Source organism: Asterias rubens, chromosome 18, assembly GCF_902459465.1.
Source record: "Asterias rubens chromosome 18, eAstRub1.3, whole genome shotgun sequence".
In the NCBI taxonomy this organism is placed as follows: domain Eukaryota; kingdom Metazoa; phylum Echinodermata; class Asteroidea; order Forcipulatida; family Asteriidae; genus Asterias; species Asterias rubens.
In genome coordinates, this window is record NC_047079.1 from 11,963,074 (window position 1) to 11,983,231 (window position 20,158).

At 38.0% G+C, this 20,158-nt stretch overlaps 1 protein-coding gene across 3 annotated transcripts in view; it reads right to left on the reverse strand.

The window, feature by feature from the left end:
* Positions 1-526: 526 nt before the first annotated feature.
* Positions 527-20,158, reverse strand: part of LOC117302298 (von Willebrand factor A domain-containing protein 5B1-like) — a 31,608-nt gene continuing 11,976 nt past the window's right edge. For all 3 annotated transcript variants that reach the window (XM_033786179.1, XM_033786176.1, XM_033786178.1), the window contains 8 exons: positions 11,368-11,692; positions 10,714-10,874; positions 9,720-10,070; positions 8,944-9,172; positions 5,825-5,982; positions 4,965-5,100; positions 2,477-2,593; positions 527-1,586 (listed from right to left, as the gene is read on the reverse strand). In XM_033786179.1, the coding sequence (XP_033642070.1) occupies positions 715-1,586; positions 2,477-2,593; positions 4,965-5,100; positions 5,825-5,982; positions 8,944-9,172; positions 9,720-10,070; positions 10,714-10,874; positions 11,368-11,692 (2,349 nt within the window). In that variant the 3' untranslated portion in view covers positions 527-714. The remainder of the gene's footprint in view (positions 1,587-2,476; positions 2,594-4,964; positions 5,101-5,824; positions 5,983-8,943; positions 9,173-9,719; positions 10,071-10,713; positions 10,875-11,367; positions 11,693-20,158) is intronic.

The following is a 20,158-nucleotide window of genomic DNA, read 5'->3' on the forward strand; positions in this document are numbered from 1 at the left end:
AAACTTGTGTTCCTGAAGACTCTTAACCATACTTGTGTTACTGAAGACTCTTAACCATCATTTGCTTCTCTTCACCCAGGAGTAGTAAAAGGAACGTGAGAAGGCTGAAGTGTTTGATTAACCCCCAAGTGCTTACAGGTTCTGGCAATGTTGTATACTCCTCAGAGAGTTGAGTTATTATAAGTTTATCAATGACAATCTGGGCCCAGTTTCATAGAGCTGCTTACAAGCACAAAAAGTAACCAATACCAACATATTTTTGCTTACTAGAGCAAGGCTCAGCCAAAAATGTCTTGACACCATTTATAACTGGTATCCCATTTCTTTTTGTAAGCAGAAAATTGTTAAGCAATCTTTCCTGCTTAAACACTGTTCCCTGCTGAACTACTGTTCACAAGTGCAATTCAGTTTTTAATTGCCCAGTTTTGATTTTAATAAACCATTATTGAATTGAATGGGAGACTTTTATGATGCTTGGTAGCAGCGGACTTACCAGGTAAAATCCATTGTTCTCTGTCATGTTCTGGCACGCTCAGAACTACCCCGTAAACAATGACAATTTACCTGGTAAGTCTGCTGCCACCTAGCGTCCCAAAGTCTCTCATTGAATGAAGCAGCTTTACGAACATGGGTCCAGGGATAATTTGCATGCGCATTGAGCACCTTATGGTGGACAAAAGCGCTGAATTCAATATTTCATTTTTATAATTTTTATTAAGAGCTATACTTTCTTGATAAGACAATGACTTGATAGGATGCAGCTTTCAGACCAGGCAGATCATAGCCACGAGGTAAGCGTTGATCATTAAGCCAACGATCAGCCTTAGCAGCGAGTAACTCCCACTCATTGAAGAAAGAGGCACAATTATGCTCCAACCAAGTCAAGGAAAGCACTGTAGCCCACATTCTGTTCTCCAGGACCTCCCCAACAGAATCATCTGAGCCTAGACGCTTACTTCCCGGACTGCTACACGCCTCACTTTTAGCCGCGATACTCTCAGTCTGAGATGACTCGACATGTGTCGAGTAAGTCATAGTCAGAGCACCTAGAACACATTCATCAGGGGATGAAAAACATGACCTCACCGTCTGGTATCCACTATCAGACTGTGGTAAAGTCGTAGGGACTTTAATACCATCAAGTGGGCTCCCGACTGCTTTCACCTCATCCTCATCTTTATCCTTCTCCTGACTGGTATACGTTTCATCAGTGTCAATGTTACTTGGACTTGATAATTTCGGATTGGTATCCGTGTCGCCTTCGAAGACACTTTCTTCATCACAGACTGCAATGCAGAGAGGAGAAGCTCTCTTCAGTCTCTCTAACGGGATATCAAGAGCTTCTGCTAGTTCCTGATCCAGCTCCCAGGAACCATTAGAGAGCTGGACATTCACTAGAGCGTGGAGCTCAACCGTCTCCATACTCAAGGTTCTACCTCCTCCTTCCATCATATCAATAGCTCTGAAGAGTGGTTTCTTAGAGGGCATGGTGCTTAGACGGTTGCTAAGCTTGATGAGACGAGTAGCTAGTTGCCATGGTTTCGGCTTACTGATGTTGAGGTTGGTAAAAGACCCAGCAACTGACCCTGATGAAGTAAATATAAAATACAAGTTTTGTAACAAAGTCTTAGATCTTTTGGAGAATATTCTTTTGGTAGTGATATTGCTGTTTATGTGAATACGACAATTGTCTGCAATCAAAGTATTATATAAATCATGGTGGTAAAATCAATGACCTATGAGCCTAATTTCCTAGAGCTGTTTTTATTAAGCAGAATTTTTTTCCCAACCGTTATATGCTTAGCAAAAATAAGCAGGATACCAGTCACAAATGTTACATGTGGCATGGTGTTTGGGCTAGCTAAAGTAACCTCATTCTCGGTAAGCTTAATGTTGTGCTTAGCTATTTAAATCTTAAGCAGCTCTATGAAGTTGCCAGGACCTTAGACATGCTTTAGCGTGTCATGGGTTTGAATCTTTGTTCCTCCACCCTGTGTCACTGAACAAGAAATTTAAACTATAATTGACTCCCTGGGGTTATATTCTGCCATATGGATCCTGCCAAATCGAGGTATACCTTTGTAAACAACTATCACAGATCAAAGGCAACAATTGCCAATGTAACACCTACATTTTTGTTCTGTAAAGTATATTTCCGTTTGGTATCTCAAAAGCACTATCAATAATGAAATAGCAGTAGGGTGACTTTATAAACTTGTCTATGTGTCAACTGGGGTGGATTTCACAAAGGTAGTCCTAACTTAGGACTAGTTCTAGGCAATGCTAAGAGATAGGACCAGTCCTAAGTTAGGACCAGTAACTCATCCTAACTTAGGACTGGTCCTATCTCTTAGCATTGCCTAGGACTGGTCCTAAGTTAGGACTACCTTTGTGAAATCCACCCCTGCACACTTTACCTTTGGTACTTAAACAGCCGTATATCTAAATTACAAACATGAAATAGTAGTTGACTTACATTCTGGTGTATCATGTGACGTCCACGTAGGGCTATTAGCATGTGGAAGATCCAATGAATGCGAGGCTGAGTAAGGCTGCGATTGTGATTGGCTGGAACTCATTGAGTCTGATCGACCTGATTTAAATAGAGGAGAAATAAAGTGAACATTATTTGGGCAGAGGAAAGAAAAGTTTTACAGGATTTGAAATTGGTTGAAAGACAATAGCAAGATGTACTTAAAGGCACTGGACACTAATGGTCATTACTTAAAATAATTATTAGCATAAAACCTTCCTTGGTAAAGAGCAATGGAGAGCTGTTGATATTATAACACAGTGTGAGAAACCGCTCCCTCTGAAGTAATATAGTTTTTGAGAAAGAGGTAATTTCTCACTCAAATAAAAAGACTTCAGCTGAAGCCTGTCTTATGTATCTGAAAGCACACAAAGTAATGCAACAAGGGTGTTTTTTCTGTCATTATTCTCTTAGAACTTCGATGACCAATTGAGTAAAAACAGGTGTGTTATGTTATGCATAATGTTGGCATACACCAAAGTGAGAATACTGGTCTTTGTGACGATTACTAAACTTGTCCAGTGCCTTTAAGTTTTTTTAATTTTTTAATTAAATGATTGAAGAACCCGTTCCCATTAACAAGTTTTGAGCTTGCCTCTAGTCACCGGTCATGTTCGGTGGCCCAGTGGCAGACATCTGCTTTTTACAGAACTGTGTGATCGAATCCTAGCTTAGTACATGGTATCTCACTTTCCCCTGCCCACACTCGGGAACCGTTCCGATGATCACATGCCGGTTAAAAGGCACTGGACACGTTTGGTAACTGTAGACCTAAAGATTATAGAGCGCCGCAAGGCGCAAGATGCGGAACTCGGGCTGACATGTTGCGCCTTGCGGCGCTCTATAATCTTTGGTAAGACCCAACCGTCGATTTCACAAAACTCTTCCAAATAAGGATTAATCTTAGGACTTAGGGCGAGTTTAAATCCGTATCCATAGACACTAGGACGCATTTAACCCATCCTAAACTAGGACGAGTTGCTCTTCCTAACTCGAAATAGGATGAATCTTAGCGTTTCGTGAATTTCAATTGCCGAGTTCTCAATTGGTATATCCCAACTGCCATTTACCACCGATGGTATGTATGTTGCTAATTATTATTTGAACGTTTCTCTTACGTTTATTGGTTAATCTATTTGCATAATGTCAGAGTTCACTACCGTCGACCAATCTCCTCCTGGCATTTAAGGAATCTTGTTTAGGGTGTGGCAGACCTATACCCCTATACGTACCATTACGCTAGGTACCTGGGTGCAGGAATTTGTATTAAGTCACTTCTGTTTCTGGTTTCGTTTGGTTCAGTTCACCTTATTTTCTGCAGTCAACCCAGGGTATTTTTCGTCGCCAAGCTCGTAAGTAGAATATTTCTCATCAGTTGTTTCCATTGTATAAAATAATGTGTTGGTTATTGTAAATTATTTCATATACATAACACATCTGTGAAAATCTGGACTCAATTGGTCATCGAAGTTGCAAGAGAGGATTAACGGAACACGTTGCCTTGGATCGGTCGAGTTGGTCTTTAAATAAGCGTTTGTAATCGTTTGTTATAAAATACACAATGGTTAGAAAGATGTTTTAAAAGTAGAATACAATGATCCAAACACATTTGCCTCGAAATTGCGTGGTTTTCCTTTGGCCATTTATGCGAGTCAAAAATTTGTCTCCTTTAAATGTCCGACCGTGTTTGTCGACGAGGTAAAAAGGAAAACCCCGCAATTTCGTGTGATACTTGTGTGGATCATTATATTCTACTTTTAAAATATCTTTCTAATCATATGCATTTTATAACAAACGGTTACATACGCTTTTTAAAGACCAACTCGACCGATCCAAGGCAACGTGTTCCTATAAAGAAAAAAAACCCTTGTTGTACAAATTTGTGTGCTTTCAGATGTCTAATAGAATGCTTCAGGCCTGAAGTATTTTAATATTTGAATGAGAAATTACCTCTTTCACAAAAACTATGTTACTTCCGAGGGAGCCGTTTTTCATAATGTTTTATACTACCAACAGTTCTCCATTGCTCGTTACCAAGTAATTTTGTATGCTAACAATTAATTTTGAGTAATTACCAATAGTGTCAAGTGCCTTTCAGGTAAACACCACTGTCACCAACAACAATTCTTTATCCCGATGCAATTCTATTAATCACACTTAAAATATTGACAAAACCCCTTTCAACAAATTGTAACCGTTACAAAATACCAAAGGATCTGTAGCTACAGCTGATAAAAAAGGGACACAACTCACTTCAAGATAGTTAAAAATGTGCGAGTAATTTTCATGAAAGTTTTAGGCCGTGTCCGAAATGACGGCTTCGGCTACAGCTACGTCTAGATCAGCGCGTCTTCCAGTGTTGAAGAATAGGCAGACGCGGGCGATCTAGCCGTAGCTGTAGCCGAAGTCGCCGTTTTGGACACGGCCTTACCAAGTCCTGATGAGAAGCCATCTTCTTCAGAGTCGGTGAATGATGATGAGATTCTTCGTCCTAGTCCTTTACTGTAACCAAAGCGAATTGATCGTCGACCAACAGGCTTGGATATACGAGGGGTTGGTTGAATCACCTTTAACACACAAGGAAATAGAGAAATCATTGGTAGCTATTAAAGACAATGGACACTATTGGTAATTGTCAAAGATTTAGTCTTCACAGTTGGTGTATCTCGTCATATGCACAAAATAACCAACCTGTGAAAATTTGAGCTCAATCGGTCGTCGAATTTGCGAGATAATCATGAAAGAATAAAACACCCTTGTCACACGAAGTTGTGTGCTTTCGTTCTGATGCTTGATTTCGAGACCTCAAATTCTAAACTTGAGGTCTCGAAATCAAATTCGTGAAAAAATTACTTCTTTCTCAAAAACTATGTCACTTCAGAGGGAGCTGTTTCCCACAATGTTTTATACCATCCATCTCTCCCCATTACTCGTAATCAAGAAAGGTTTTATGATGATAACTATTTTTAGTAATTACCAATAGTGTCCACTGCCTTTAAAAATGTGAACATTAGGGCCTTTTCGAAACTACGGCTTGGTATGTATTCGGCTCAGGCTAGCTTTTCTCACAATGTTGTACACTTTCAAAAGCTCTCCATTGCTCGTAACCAAGTACATTTTTATGCTTACACTTTGAGTAATTACCAATAGTGCCCAGCGCATATTATTATTATTATTATTATTATTATTATTTTTTTTTTTTTTACCCATACACCGATGTTTTTTTGTTTTTGTTAGTGCCCAGTGCCTTTAAATAAAGATATATCTCTTCCTGCTTAATATTTGATCTACCTGTATTGGTGACGGTAGCGGTTCCAGAGTTTCTTGATCGACAGATACAAAGGCTGTGTGTCGACATATAACATTAGCTGCCTGGGATACCTCCAACATTCGGGTACGAATCTTCAACAGTTCTTCAGAAGTTGCCTCAGAAAAACTCCGCTTGTCAGCTGAAATAAATTAATACAGACGGCGCTCAATTTGTACGTGTCGAACTCAAATATTAAGCAAATTATGAATTATATTTGACAAACTTTTGATTTGAAGGGAAGGTACACGTTACCTCTTTCTCAAAAACGTCATTACTTCAGAGGGAGCTGTTTCTCACAATGATTTATACTATCAACAGCTCTCAATTGCTCGTTACCAAGTAAATTTGTATGCTTACAATTATTTTGAGTAATTATCAAAAGTGTCCACTGCCTTTTAAAGGAACGTTACAGAATTGGTAAGAAACAAAAATAGTGAAGATAATAGATTTACATAAAACTTACACAGTCTAATGATGATAATGGTAGAAAACATCCCTTGAAATATTTCTGTCTGAAATTTCATATTTGATGAGAAATAAATAATATAATTTCGCGTTTAGAGTTTATCGATCAGGGAGCGTTTTATTCATTTTTGTTTTGGCATCAATGCTATGCAAAATTTGTAATCGTTTTTTTTTTCACTGTTCTCGCGTGACCCAGATGGGAGATCAATCTCAAACTTCTACAGGTTTGTCAGTTTATGTATATAGTGGATTACATAAAGTGCTTACACTGCCAGCAACTTTTTTGCTAGCAAAACCAATTCTATGTTATGTTCCTTTAAAGTTAAGATCAGACTTTGCGATTTATTGGAGTAGTTTCAAGTACATAACAGCATAACCAACATAAGCATTAAGAACGACAATGTGATGATGATTATGGGTTAATAATAAGCGATGATCAGTCGTTATCTTTATATGAACCTCTATTGTTAATATCCGGAACTAGCCTTCAAGTTTGTTCATGATTAACAGAGAGAATGATTGATGGAGAACTAACAAAGACCTGCTCCTAAAGGTTCTCGACACCTTTGGTAATTATTGTCAAAGACCAGTATTCTCACTTGGTGTATCCCAACATATGCACAAAATAACAAATCTGTAAAAAATTTGGCTCGATTGGTCATCGATTTTGCAAGAGAACAATGAAAGAAAAACACCCTTGCTGCATTACTTTGTGTGCTTTAGATGCCTAATATATAATGAGGTATTTTTTTTATTTAAGTGAGACTTTACCCGCTTCTAAAAAACTATACGTTACTTCAGAGGGAGCCGTTTCTCACAATGTTGTATACTATCAACAGCTCTCCATCATTGCGTGTTACCAAGTCAGTTTCTATGCTAACTTAGTATTTCGATTAATTACCAATAGTGTCCAGTGCCTTTAAAGGCGTTTTTATTTAGACCCCTGGTCGATGAGTCTTCACAACAGATCAGACAAATATTTTGACGAAGTCATACCACCCTTTCACCAAGCAAATCAAATTAATACCCTCTACTCGCACGAGGATTGGATGAGTCTTTATTCAGACGAGAAAATGCAATTTCAAAGAATAATTCGCAGTGCAGAGTACTCTGGGGTTATTCTAAATTATATTACAAGAAGTAAATGCAATTGACAATTCACGTCCGATCAGACGAGTTGTTATAACAGCGAGGTGCAATCGTTCGATGTGCATTTATCATAGTTGGATATTGCTGTTTCATACAAGGACATTACTCTGTACGTTTATTAGTCAAGGGTGAACTAATTTAATTGTTGATCTTAAAGGCATTGGACACCTTTGGTAATTGCCAAAGACCAGCATTCTCACTTGGTGTATCCAAACATAAGCATACAATAACAAACCTGTGACAATTTGGGCTCAATTGGTCATCGAATTTGCCAGAGAATAATGGAAAAAACAAAACACCCTTGTTGTGGGCTTTCAGATGCATAGAAGAAGGCTTCAGCTGAAGTCGCTTATTAATTGAGTGAGAATTTACCTCTTTCTCAAGGAGTACATTACTACAGAGGGGTCCGTTGCAGCTTTCCGTTGCTCGTTACCAAGTAAGTTTTTTTATGCTAAAAATTGATTTGAGTAATTACCAATAGTGTCCAGTGCCTTAAAGGCAGTGGACACTATTAGTAATTGTCAAAGACTAGCCTTCACAGTTAGTGTATCTCAACATATGCATAAAATAACAAACCTGTGAAAATTTGAGCTCAATCGGTCATCACAGTTGCGAGATAATAATGAAAGAAGAAAACACCGTTGTCACACGAAGTTGTGTGCGTTTAGATGGTTGATTTCGAGACCTCAAGTTCTAAACTTGTGGTCTCGAAATCAAATTCGTGGAAAATTACTTTTTTCTCAAAAACTATGGCACTTTTATGGCGGTTTTATGCTAATAATTATTTTGAGTAATTACCAATAGTGTCCACTGCCTTTAAACAAAGCTGTATGCACTTTAAACTTTAAAAGTGACAGAACTATACATTTCCAATTGTGTTTGGGGGTGGGGCGATGAGTTCTGAGAGCGGGGGAGGCCTCGGTTTTTTGTGTTTGTCAAACTCTTACTTTTTTCACTAAAAAAACTTGTTATTTTGTATTATGGGAGTAACAACGGCCTTATTTATGTCTTACACCCGTTTTGTCCTGTCTTTATGTATGTCTGTCATTTTATCTCTCCGTCCATAGGCTGGGGAACAAAAGCTGTTGCTTTACCCCGGACCTAGATGTTGCCATTTGTTTGAAGTTCATTTTAACACTTTTATAAATAAAAAAGTAGATATACTATCATCTTGACTATAGTATAGTATTTTGGATGATTTGTTTTGAATTACTGTAATTTCTACAATTGAATACACGTATTATGATTGAAAAAATTACAATAATTCGGTATTCTTCATTTTGAATAACTTTAATTTCTACAACGGGAGACTTTGGAACGCTAGGTGGCAGCAGACTTACCAGGTAAATTTCCATTGTTTAGTACGTATAGTTCTGAGCACGCGCACATTACCGAGAACAATGGAGTTTACACCTGGTAAGTCTGCTGCAACCAAACATATCGAAAGTCCCCTATTGGATAAACGTATTACGATTGAAAAACTTACAATTTTCGTAGCTGAGACGTCTTGAATATGAGTCAAAGTCTTGAAGAAGTCTCTTGGCGGCAATTTGGTGAATAGTCTCTTCCCAGACGTCTTCTTCACCGCATGGTCCGACCCATTCACCACGTACTAAGGTTGAGATATCAAATGGAACCTCGCAACTTATTGGACGACCGCAGAAGAGACCAGATACGATGACGCTACATTGGCTGGTTCGAGTCGACATGTCAACCTGGGAGAAAGTCAACTCCATTTAACATATTTCGTAAAGACACTGAACACCTCTGTCTTCTCACTTCGTGTATCGCAATATGCATAAACAAACCTCAAGAGAGATCAATGAGAGGAAAAAACACCCTTGTGGCCGCGCACAAGTTGTGTGCTTTCAGATGCTTGAATTCAGGTCTCGAATTCAATTAAAATATTGTAGTGAGAAGTTACCGTGACCACACCGGCTCTTTTCAGAGCCAACACTCCCACAAACGAGATTATACGTACATGGTTGTTCCTGCACATTTATCTATAGTGTATTCCAAAACCTTTGGTGAGAAATTAAGCCTACAACAGCTTCCGATAGTATAAAGCACTTCGAAGTCATGAGTTAACGTAAACAGATTTTATGCCCCAAAATTTGAATCGTTCGTTAACAATAGTTAAAAGTAAAATTTATTTCTAACAACGGATCTTAGGAAAAACAAATTGTACTGGATGATATGGGTAAATTGAACACGTGTAAACGGAAAACAAATATCATTTGGCACAATAAAAATTAAACTTACCAGTTTACCATCGTCTAGTACCCCAGCGTCATTCAACGACATTTGAACCTCTCGATCGAACAATTCCTCACTGTCGCCAGACTCCATAAAGTTATCCCACGCCGGGCTAGACGGTTCGAAATCAAAACTCGTTGTACTCCCGCCTTCGGATCTCAAAACTGGCGTGAATTTACGAGATCTGGCAGACAAGGGGTGAAGTTGGGATTCGGACTGTCGACGTTCAGTTGTTGCTTCAAGTCGTGTTAGGATTGTATGAACAGCAACTGGGTCCGAGACTCCTCCAAAGCGATTATCAGGGACTGATACAGCCCGGTTCCGCTTGGCGGCGAGCTCAAGGTACCGTTTTTGTGCCTTTTAGGGGGAAAAAGGAGAACTTACGTTCAAAGTATTGAATCGCCCAACTCATTTAGAGATTATCATTACATGGTGTTTACGCAAACCTTACTGAATGGTATTTCCACCATGCGTACACTCAAATCCTACTTTCAGAGTATTGTCAAGTAGCAAGACGTTTTGGGGCTTTAACGCCAATGAATAGTTTAGAAGAAACCCAAGGCTTTATGGGCCATTCTTTGTTCAAATTTTTGAGTCCACAAAATGCCCGACCGTGTTAGTTCACAAAGTAAAAGGAGAGCTAAAGCGATTTCGAGGCAGATATGTGTTCATCATTGTATTCTACTTTTAAAACTTCATTCTAACCACATGCATTTTATAACAAAAAGTTTCAAACGCTTTTCATAGACCAACTCGCCCGATGCAAAGCAACGTGTCCCATTAGGGTTGAGGGTGAGAGTGAGGGGCGGGTTGAGGGCGAGCGTATTTTTTTTCCCAGGACAGATGAGGCCACTTGGGGCGCATGCTAAGTGGCCCCATTTAGTGGGAAACGGACCCGAAAGTAGGTAAAACACGCCCATCTATAGTAAGTGGCCTCATCTGTCCTGGGAAAAAATACGCGGGCGGGGCGGCGTGAGGGGCGAGGGGAGGGCGTGCTCACCGTTTGACCAACATTAGAGAGTTTCCTTCTTCTTGGGCTGTTCTCAACTGAAGATGGAGGTGGTAACTCAATATCATCAACCATTGGGGGCGTGGAATGTGTCAATCCGTTAGACTGACTCTTCGGTGGAAGGAAATCATGAGTGTCCTGTATGGTGTCATCTAAATCAATGATACAACAACATTTTACACAGTGTTTAAGAGGTACAGAGGTTCAGTTGAAACAAAGTATTACATTCACTACCGCTTTAAAGACACTGGACACTATTGGTAACTACTCAAAATAATTACTAGCATAAAACCTTACTTGGTAAAGAGCAATAGGGAGAGGTTGATGGTATACAATAGTTTGAGAAACAGCTCCTTCTGATGTGACGTAGTTTTCGAGAAAGAAGTTATTTTCCACGAATTTGATTTCGAGACCTCAGATTTAGAGTTTGAGGTCTCTAAATCAAGCATCTGAAAGCAAACAACTTCGTGTGACAAGGGTGTTTTTTTCTTCATAGTTATCTCGCAATTCCGACGACCAATCGAGCTCAATTTTCACAGGTTTGTTATCTTAGGAACATGACCAAGATGAAGGCAGCGTGATACAGGTCTGTTCAGGGCAAGGGTGCAGTCATGTTTGTTATGTTAAGACAAGAAGTTGCAATACCTGTGTCTTGACTATTAATCTTGACAGGTGACTTGGGTCTTGTAGGGGAAGATGCATCCTCCTCGGCTTTCTCATTACTCGAGCCTCTTGATAGAGCCTTCTCCGTGAAGGGATTACGACGAGCCGTCTTAAGGAGCACTGAGGCCAGGGTGCTGTGCATACGGACCGTATCACACAGTAGACCGTAGACTACTAGAGGTTCGCCCTGGAACATCGGAGGATGTACGGAGGGGGTTTGAAGTACTTCTACACCAAAGGGGAGACACCATTCTAGACGGATGTCACTGATGCAAGGCTGAAGGGCGAACTTAAGAGTGTTCAGAACCTAGAGGCCATGAAATACATTGTTGTTATTAATAATACAGTATGCGGAACTATAAAGCGCACTTTCTAAAATATGGCGCATTCATTCTAAATGTGGCACTCATAAAAAAAAACATTGACAGTTAAAAAAAAAAACAATTATTATTAAATCATATTATTATGGCGCTTCGGCAATAGATGAAAAAGATGTACAAATGTTGTTCCAAAAACAGACAAGTGTTTGTACTAATGATATACCTACAATGTCAAAAATAAATAAAGTCAACTGGAAGTGGTATTTCTTTTTAAAATAAAGCTTTTGTCACTAATATATGTGTTTTGATGAGTGGAATGTGACTAAACAGTTAACTAAGGTTTTTAAAAATCAGTTCTTATGTTATTTACAAATTTAAGAGTAGACCCCGACCCGAGAGGGCGCTGTTCGTGACGTCAATCGAGGCAGACTTTGCATGTAATGCGTAGAGTGCCGACCAGGTGTATTGCTGCTGAATGCAGAAAAACACTTTTTGAAATGTATCAACTCACGACTTGGACGTACATGTACTTTGCACGTGTGTTTACTATACGCATTGCAGGCAAAGTCTGCTTCGATTGACGTCACAAAAGGGGTAGGCGGAGTCAGCCCCCCAAACAACTTTATATATTTTTTAAACATATAAATCGTGACAAACAATTACTAAAAAAATTGTTTTATTGTTCGTAAGCATATACTCTTATGTTTGGAAGAAAAAAAAATTACATTTCCAGGTGACTTTAACTACACCCTTTTTGGAGGGGAGCAGGGAGTGGTCAGGGGCTTTTGATAAATAAAACCCTTCATTTTGTCAATCTCATCCGCGCGGAAGGGGAGGGGCGTCCGTCCCTTGCACCCAACCCCCTCCTTGCGGGCACGTCACTGAATCTGATATTATGAACAGTTTGTGAAGGGGAAAGAACATTAAATATTCCAGCATGAAATATAAGAAATTAAATATTAATGGATGGAATTTTGCACATCTTGGCGTAACCATAGCAACTACTTTCAATGAACTACAGAGATTTCATGAAAACCACCAAGGCATTTAGAAATCAAATCAAAACGATTGAACAAGAAGTCGAGTCGAATAAAAGATTCATAAAAGAAATGTCCAGGCAACAATGAAAAAAAATATTAATATAAAACATCAGATATCCTGAAAACAAACTCATGCTTCATTTCCTACGGAGACCTTTCAAGCAAAATCTCGTTAGCTTGAAAATGTCAATTTAAACGGAGTCTACTCTTTTCTACCGTGGAGCCGGCCTCAGAGGCTAAAGGCTACCCTGGCAAGAGCTCCGTCAAGGGACCCTGGGCTACAAGGAAAAACAACCGAAGATACAAAAATACTGTTTGCTTAAAGGAACATTACAGATTTGGTTTTTGCTAACAAAACAGTTGCTGGCAGTGTAAGCATTTTATTTAAACCACCATATACATAAACTGACAAACCTGTAGAAGTTTGAGATTGATCGGCCATCGGGGTCACAAGAAAATAGTGAAAAATCGATTCACATTTTGCGTGACATCGATGAAAAACAATGAATAAAACGCACACTGAGATAAACTGCAAACGGGAAATCAGTTTTATTCCTCATCAAATATGACAATTCAGACAGAAATATTTAAAGGTATGTTGTCTACTGTCATTATCATTAGACCGTGTAAGTTTTTATGTAAATTTGTGATCTTAGACGTTTTTCTTATTACCAATTCTGTAATGTTCATTTAAAGGCAGTGGACACTATTGGTAATTGTCAAAGACTAGCCTTCAAAGTTGGTGTATCTCAACATATGCATAAAATAACAAACCTGTGAAAATTTTAGCTTAATCGGTCATCGAAGTTGTGAGATAATAATGAAAGAAAAATAACCCTTGTCACACGAAGTTGTGTGTGTTTAGATGGTTGATTTCGAGACCTCAAGTTCTAAATCTGAGGTCTCGAAATCGAATTCGTTGAAAATTAGTTCTTTCTCGAAAACTGTGTCACTTCAGAGGGAGCTGTTTCTCACAATGTTTTATACCATCAACCTCTCCCCATTAATTGTCACCAAGAAAGGTTTTATGCTAATCATTATTATAAGTAATTACCAATAGTATCCACTGCCTTTAAAATCCACAAGCCTTTTCGCCTCACATCAGTGTAATCACGTTTCATGGTAAAGAATAAACAGAGTCATACGACACTTTTATCACAAAACATAGCTAATGGTATGACGTTTCGACCCAACCCATAGCAGAGTCTTTTTCGAAGGCTAAATGACATGATATGAACAGGTATAAGTGTTTTTATAAGTGCAACAGCTAATTTTATTTTCTGATGTTTTTCTCAGTCGAGTTTATAACACCAGGACAACACAACTCATGCAGGTAAAACTACCTTTAAAGGCAGTGGACACTATTGTTAATTACTCAAAATAATTACAAGCATAAAATCTTACTTGCTAACAATGGAGAGATGTTGTGAGAAAACCACTCCCTCTGAAGTAACGCAGTTAATGAAAAAGGGGGTAATTTCTCACTCAAAAAATATGACTCCAGTAGAAGCCTTTTATTAAAGCATCTGAAACGGCTCCCTCTGAAATATCGTAGTTTTTGAGAAAGGAGTAGTTTTACACAAATTTGATTTCGAATCTGAAAGCACACTTACTTCGTGTGACAAGGGTGTTTTTTCTTTCATTAATATCTCGCAACTTTGACGACCAACTGAGTGCAAATTTAACACAGGTTTGTTATTTTATGCATAATTTAATTAAATTTGAGAAGACTGGTCTTTGATAATTACCAAAGGTGTCCAGTGTCTTTAACACTACAGCAAGCATCCGGAATATTTATTTGAATACATTAATTTGTTGTTTGTAAGAAAGATGATTCATAATAATAATAAGCATAACCTTAAATAATAATTACACGTAAGCAATATAAACATGATACACTTTCAATTCATTTGTGGAAAAAGAAGTCACATTTCCCCCAACGTTCCAACTTAAAACTGGATTTTTTTTTTGTCAGAAAACCTAACCACAAAAGGTTTAGATTCTAATTTAAATATTTAAATTCTAACTGATTCATATTTCTGCGAAAAGGGGGATTTAATCTTTATCCAGTCCCCTGTCTACAAAATGAGAAATAAATAATTCATAAAAATGAAAAATTATCTGCTTAAGTAAACAGACTTATAAATTATTCATCACGCATCAGGGTCCGATTTCATAGAGCTGCTTTAAGACACTGGACACGTTTGGTAAATGTCAAAGACCAGTCTTCTCACTTGGTGTATTTCAACATATATGTAAAATAACAAACCTATGAAAGTTGAGCTCAATTGGTTGTTGAAGTTGCGAGATAATAATGAAAGAAGAAACACCCTTGTCACGCGAAGTTGTGTGCTTTCTGATGCTTGATTTGGAGACCTCAAATTCTAAATCTGAAGTCTTGAAATCAAATTCGTGGAAAATACTTCTTTCCCGAAAAGTAGTCCATTTCAGAGGGAGCCGTTTGTCACAATGTTTTATAATATCAAACTCTCCCATTACTCGTTACAAAGTAAGGTTTTATGCTAATAATTTTGTTGAGTAATTACCAATAGTGTCCACTGCCTTTAAGCAGAAAATATTGCTTGAAACATTGATGCTCAGCAGAAGTGAGCAGGATACCAGTCACAAATTGTACATGTGACATGGTAGTTAAGCTGGTACAACCTCATTCTGGTAAGCGTAAATTTGTTGTGCTTAGCTACTTTATGTGTTCAAAGCAGCTCTATAAAATTTAGCAGTGATCTACTCAACCGTATATCGATAACTTCTGCATGATTTATCGATATTAAATTGCTAGTACAGCTCGATCACACTCAACACGGACTACGAAGTGGTTATGTTGTTACATGAGGGAAAATCCATTGGGACCGCCAGACTGATTGCAATGTATAATAAATGAACGAGTTTGGCGCTGCCACTCTGGATGCATTCCAGGTTATTTTTTGAGCACAGGTTGGCAAACAACAATTTTTTTATTTTTTTTGTGTGTATTCAGATATATTTTATTTGCATATTATTTTTTATACTATTATCATATTATTATGTATACAGTTATATGTTTTTTATAGACTGGCCTTCCAGTAATAATTGTTGAGTTTCAACTGGATGTGATGTTACAGTGAGTGCAAAAGATACGTTAAAAGTGTGAAGCCCTACTTACTGTGTTATCTGTTTACATCCTTTTCTAAAACAGAATTCGTCAAATCTACCTCAATGAATGCGCCTCTCGGAGTGAACCATCTTATTTTGTTGTATTTGATCAGAAGTCGTGAATCTTAATCTTCAATCTTTGAGAAATAAAATAAAAATGTCAAGTAAAACGATTCACAATGCTCAGGGCTTCCCAGACGAGTATAGACCTTTATCACGTTGTTACCATCTTGGTCATGTCCCCTGTTTCAATAACAGTAATGAATGCTAACATTCATTGCGCTAATACGACACCAGACTATTATTGTGTCCAGCCTCAGTTTGGTTACAATGAGTTAGGATGGAGTAACATCATGATGGCCACACCGTGATAAAGGTCTATGGGGCCTGAAGCTGAATCCAAAGCCGTAGCCGTGGTTTCGAAAAGGGCCTTCAGAAAGTAAAACCACAGTGCGGTGCCGGGTAACAGGCCTGTACATGACTGTGGGTCGGATATCCGGGCTGATCAACTCCGAACCCAGCTTTCATCTGACAGCAATCAGCCGCCATACTTTGCCATTACATCCCATGGGTTCATCCAAACACACGTTATCATCTAGAATAGCTACCTAATAAAAGAAAGTTCATTTTACCTCCTCATTTATCTAGCCAGGCAACTTAAAGGCACTGTGGACACTATTGGTAATTACTCAAAATATTTACTTTAGCATAAAACCTTAACAAGCAATAGAGCGCTGTTGGTAGTATAAAACAATGTGAGAAACGGCTCCCTCTGTAGTTTTCGAGAAAGAAGTAATTTTCCACTTCGTGTGACAAGGGCGTTTTTTTCTGCCATCATTATCTCGCAACTGCGACCACCATTTGAGCTCAAATGTTCACAGGTTTGTTATTTTGTGCATAGTTGAGAGAAACCAAGTCAGTAGACCGGTCTTTGACAAATTACCAAAGGTATCCAGTGTCTTTAATGGAGATGTTTCCCTCCTTAGACAGACAAGGCTAAGAAAGCAACACCTGATTGGAGACGTCGTTTGCTTCATCCTCGTGTCCTGAGGCGGTAGGAGGGTTGACAATGATTTGTATAAAACGATTTGTGACTTTTGATTTATACTTCCCTGCTAAATTTTCATGAGGAAACATCCCTCGATAGAATACACCTTAATCTCTCAGGGATTCTGAGCCATTCTAACATCTCAATAATTAACATCTTATTAAAATAATTTCAAACAGGACCGCTGTATATGTCTTAGCTGATTTGAAGAACTTACTTGGCGGATGTCGGGTGCTGGGTTTCAAAGAAGGTGTGATACCCATAGGACAACCTATAATGATTAAATTAGTAAATTTTTGCAAGTATATATTTTAAGTAATGTTTTGTCCTTATTCCCATTTTTAAGAACTATAAAACAGCCGTTGTACTGATATTTGTATCATGTATAAGATCTGAAATGATATATGAAATATATAGAGAGACAAGGCTAAGAAAGCAACGCCTGATTGAAGACGTCGTTGCTTCATCCTCGTGTCTTGAGGCGGTAGGAGGGTTGACAATGATTTGTATAAAACGATTTGTGACTTTGATTTATACTTCCCTGCTAAATTTTCATGAGGTCTTGAATTATATAATACATAAATAAATAAATAAATAAATGAACAAATAAATTAGTCAAACGTTATCTACTTTTTTGATTTGGTTTCTTTTCCTCTTTATCGCATCGGATTAGTTTTAGATGGTGCTATATATATGCTAATTATTAATTATTAATAAGTTACTTTCCCGAGCTCTGTGAAAAAACAAATCACAGGCAGGTAGGATGAAATGGTGACTTGACACCTTTGGTAATTGTCAAAGACCAGTCTTCTCACTTGGTGTATCTCAACATTATGCAATTAACAAACCTGAGAAAATTTGAACTCAATTGGTCTTCGAAGTTGCGAGATAATAATGAAAGAAAAAAACACCCTTGTCACACGAAGTTGTGTGCTTTCAGATGCTTGGTTTCGAGACCTCAACATTTAATTTTGAGCTCTCGAAATCAAACTCAAATATTTTAGTGGAAAATTACTTCTCTCTCGAAAACTATGTTACTTTAGAGGGAGCCGTTTCTCACAATGTTTTTTAATTTTATTTTTTTTATTTTTTTTATTTGTATTACTATAAAAAGCTCTCAATTGATCGTTAACAAGTAAGTTTTTGCTAACAATTATTTTGAGTAATTACCAATAGTGTCCGTCGCTTTAAAGGCACTCGACACTATTAGTAATTATTCAAAATAGCTGTAAGCAACACAAACATACTTGGTGGACGAGCAATGGGGAACCGTTGATATAATATAAAACATTGTGAGAAACGGCTCCCTCTGATGAGTAACGTTTAGTTTTTGAGAAAGGGGGAATTTCTCACTCAAATAATAAAAGACTTCAGCCGAATCATTTTGTTATGCATCTGAAAGCACACAAAGTGATGCGACAAGGGTGTTTTTCTTTTACTTCGTTCTTCACTTGTAAATTCAATAACCAATTGTGTCAACATTTTCACAAAATTTGTTTTTGGTGCATGTTGGAATGCACTAAGTGAGAATACTGGTCGTTCACAGTTACCAAACGTGTCCAGCGCCGATTTCACGAAACGCTAGGATTAATCCTATCTCGAGTTAGGACGAGTAGCTCATCCTAACTTAGGATTAATCTTAAGGTCTGCATGTTACAGTGCAGGGTTGGGACTCGTCCTAAGTCCTAAGATTATACTTAAGTTAGAAAGAGTTTGGTGAAATCGACAGCAGTGCCTTTAATACAAATTGCTTGTGTCCTCCCAATAAAGCACTATCGTATATGCCAGAAAGAGCTCTGCAGTTGAGTCAATTAGCTTTTATATCCGAATTGCGATCGTCAATTCAGTTACCACGCCTGACTTCACTGTTAAAACATCTCGCCCTTTCATTCAAATAAGTGCACATTTTAAACAATTCAACGTAAAAAAAACAAAGGAAGTAAAGCATATATGACGTCAGTATGAGGTCACGGCGATGTCTTTGAAATGCCAAGGTTATTTGTAGGGATGATGTTTTGTTGTTAAGTGTTTACTTTGTACTTGAAGTACGGATGTATTTTTTTAGTGCAGACTTCTCACAGTCAAGAACATTGTTTGAGCGACGCTTAGTTATATTTTCTTTGTTGTGTGTTCATTGATGTTTTTTTTCTTCGGGTTTATGTTTATACAATAACCTAGCCATGACTATAGGCCACATCTTTATTTAATAGAACAAGAAAAGATAATAAAAAATATGATATTTGTTTAGCGGTGACGCACGTGAGAGCACAATCTGAAAAGAGTTGTAGCCAGAGGAAAAATGAAAAAACAAAAAAAATAAATAAAAATTATCTAGAATAGTTTATTTGATTCAAAATTGAATACTGTAGCCATGGGCAATCTTTCTCGAATGACCAAGGAGTTATTATTAAGCACGGGAATGATATTGTTAGTTTTGCTCTCTTAAAGGCAGTGGACACTATTGGTAATTACTCAAAATAATTATTTGCAGAAAACCTTACTTGGTAACGAGTAATGGGGAGAGGTTGATAGTATAAAACATTGTGAGAAATGGCTCCATCTGAAGTAACGTAGTTTTCGAGAAAGAAGTAATTTTCCACGAATTTGATTTCGAGACCTCAGAATTAGATTTTGAGAACTCGAAATCAAGCATCTCCAAAGCACGTAACTTCGTGTGACAAGGGTATTTTTTCTTTCATAGTTATCTCGCAACTTCGACAACCAATTGAGCTCAAGTTTTCAAAGGTGTGTTATTTTATGCATATGTTGAGCTACACCAAGTGAGAAGACAAGACTGGTCTTTGGCAATTACCAATAGTGTCCAGTGTCTTTAAAGGTGGCTGATTATGTACCCAGGTTTGACATCAATCGACAACGACTCATTGTCTCTTAGCTCCAAGTCTCAGTTTTGCAAAATGAAACATGAGACGACAATGCGATGCATCGCCCTAATCAATCTAGTCTTCTGATTGGTCTATTTTCTAATCTATGTATGACTTGAATCCCTGATGTACACAATGCATCCCTGAAATGATAATCATAATTATGAACCCGCTCTCTAGCTCAGATGTCAGCTTTGATTGACAGTGCGAACAGTCGTTGAGAGACTGCCGTCACGATGGTAGCCGATAGTTTCCCTAAAATGATCTACGACTGTTTCCAGTGTGGTGTCGTTATCAATCACCGATCAGTAGTTATCGACGTATATAAAAACT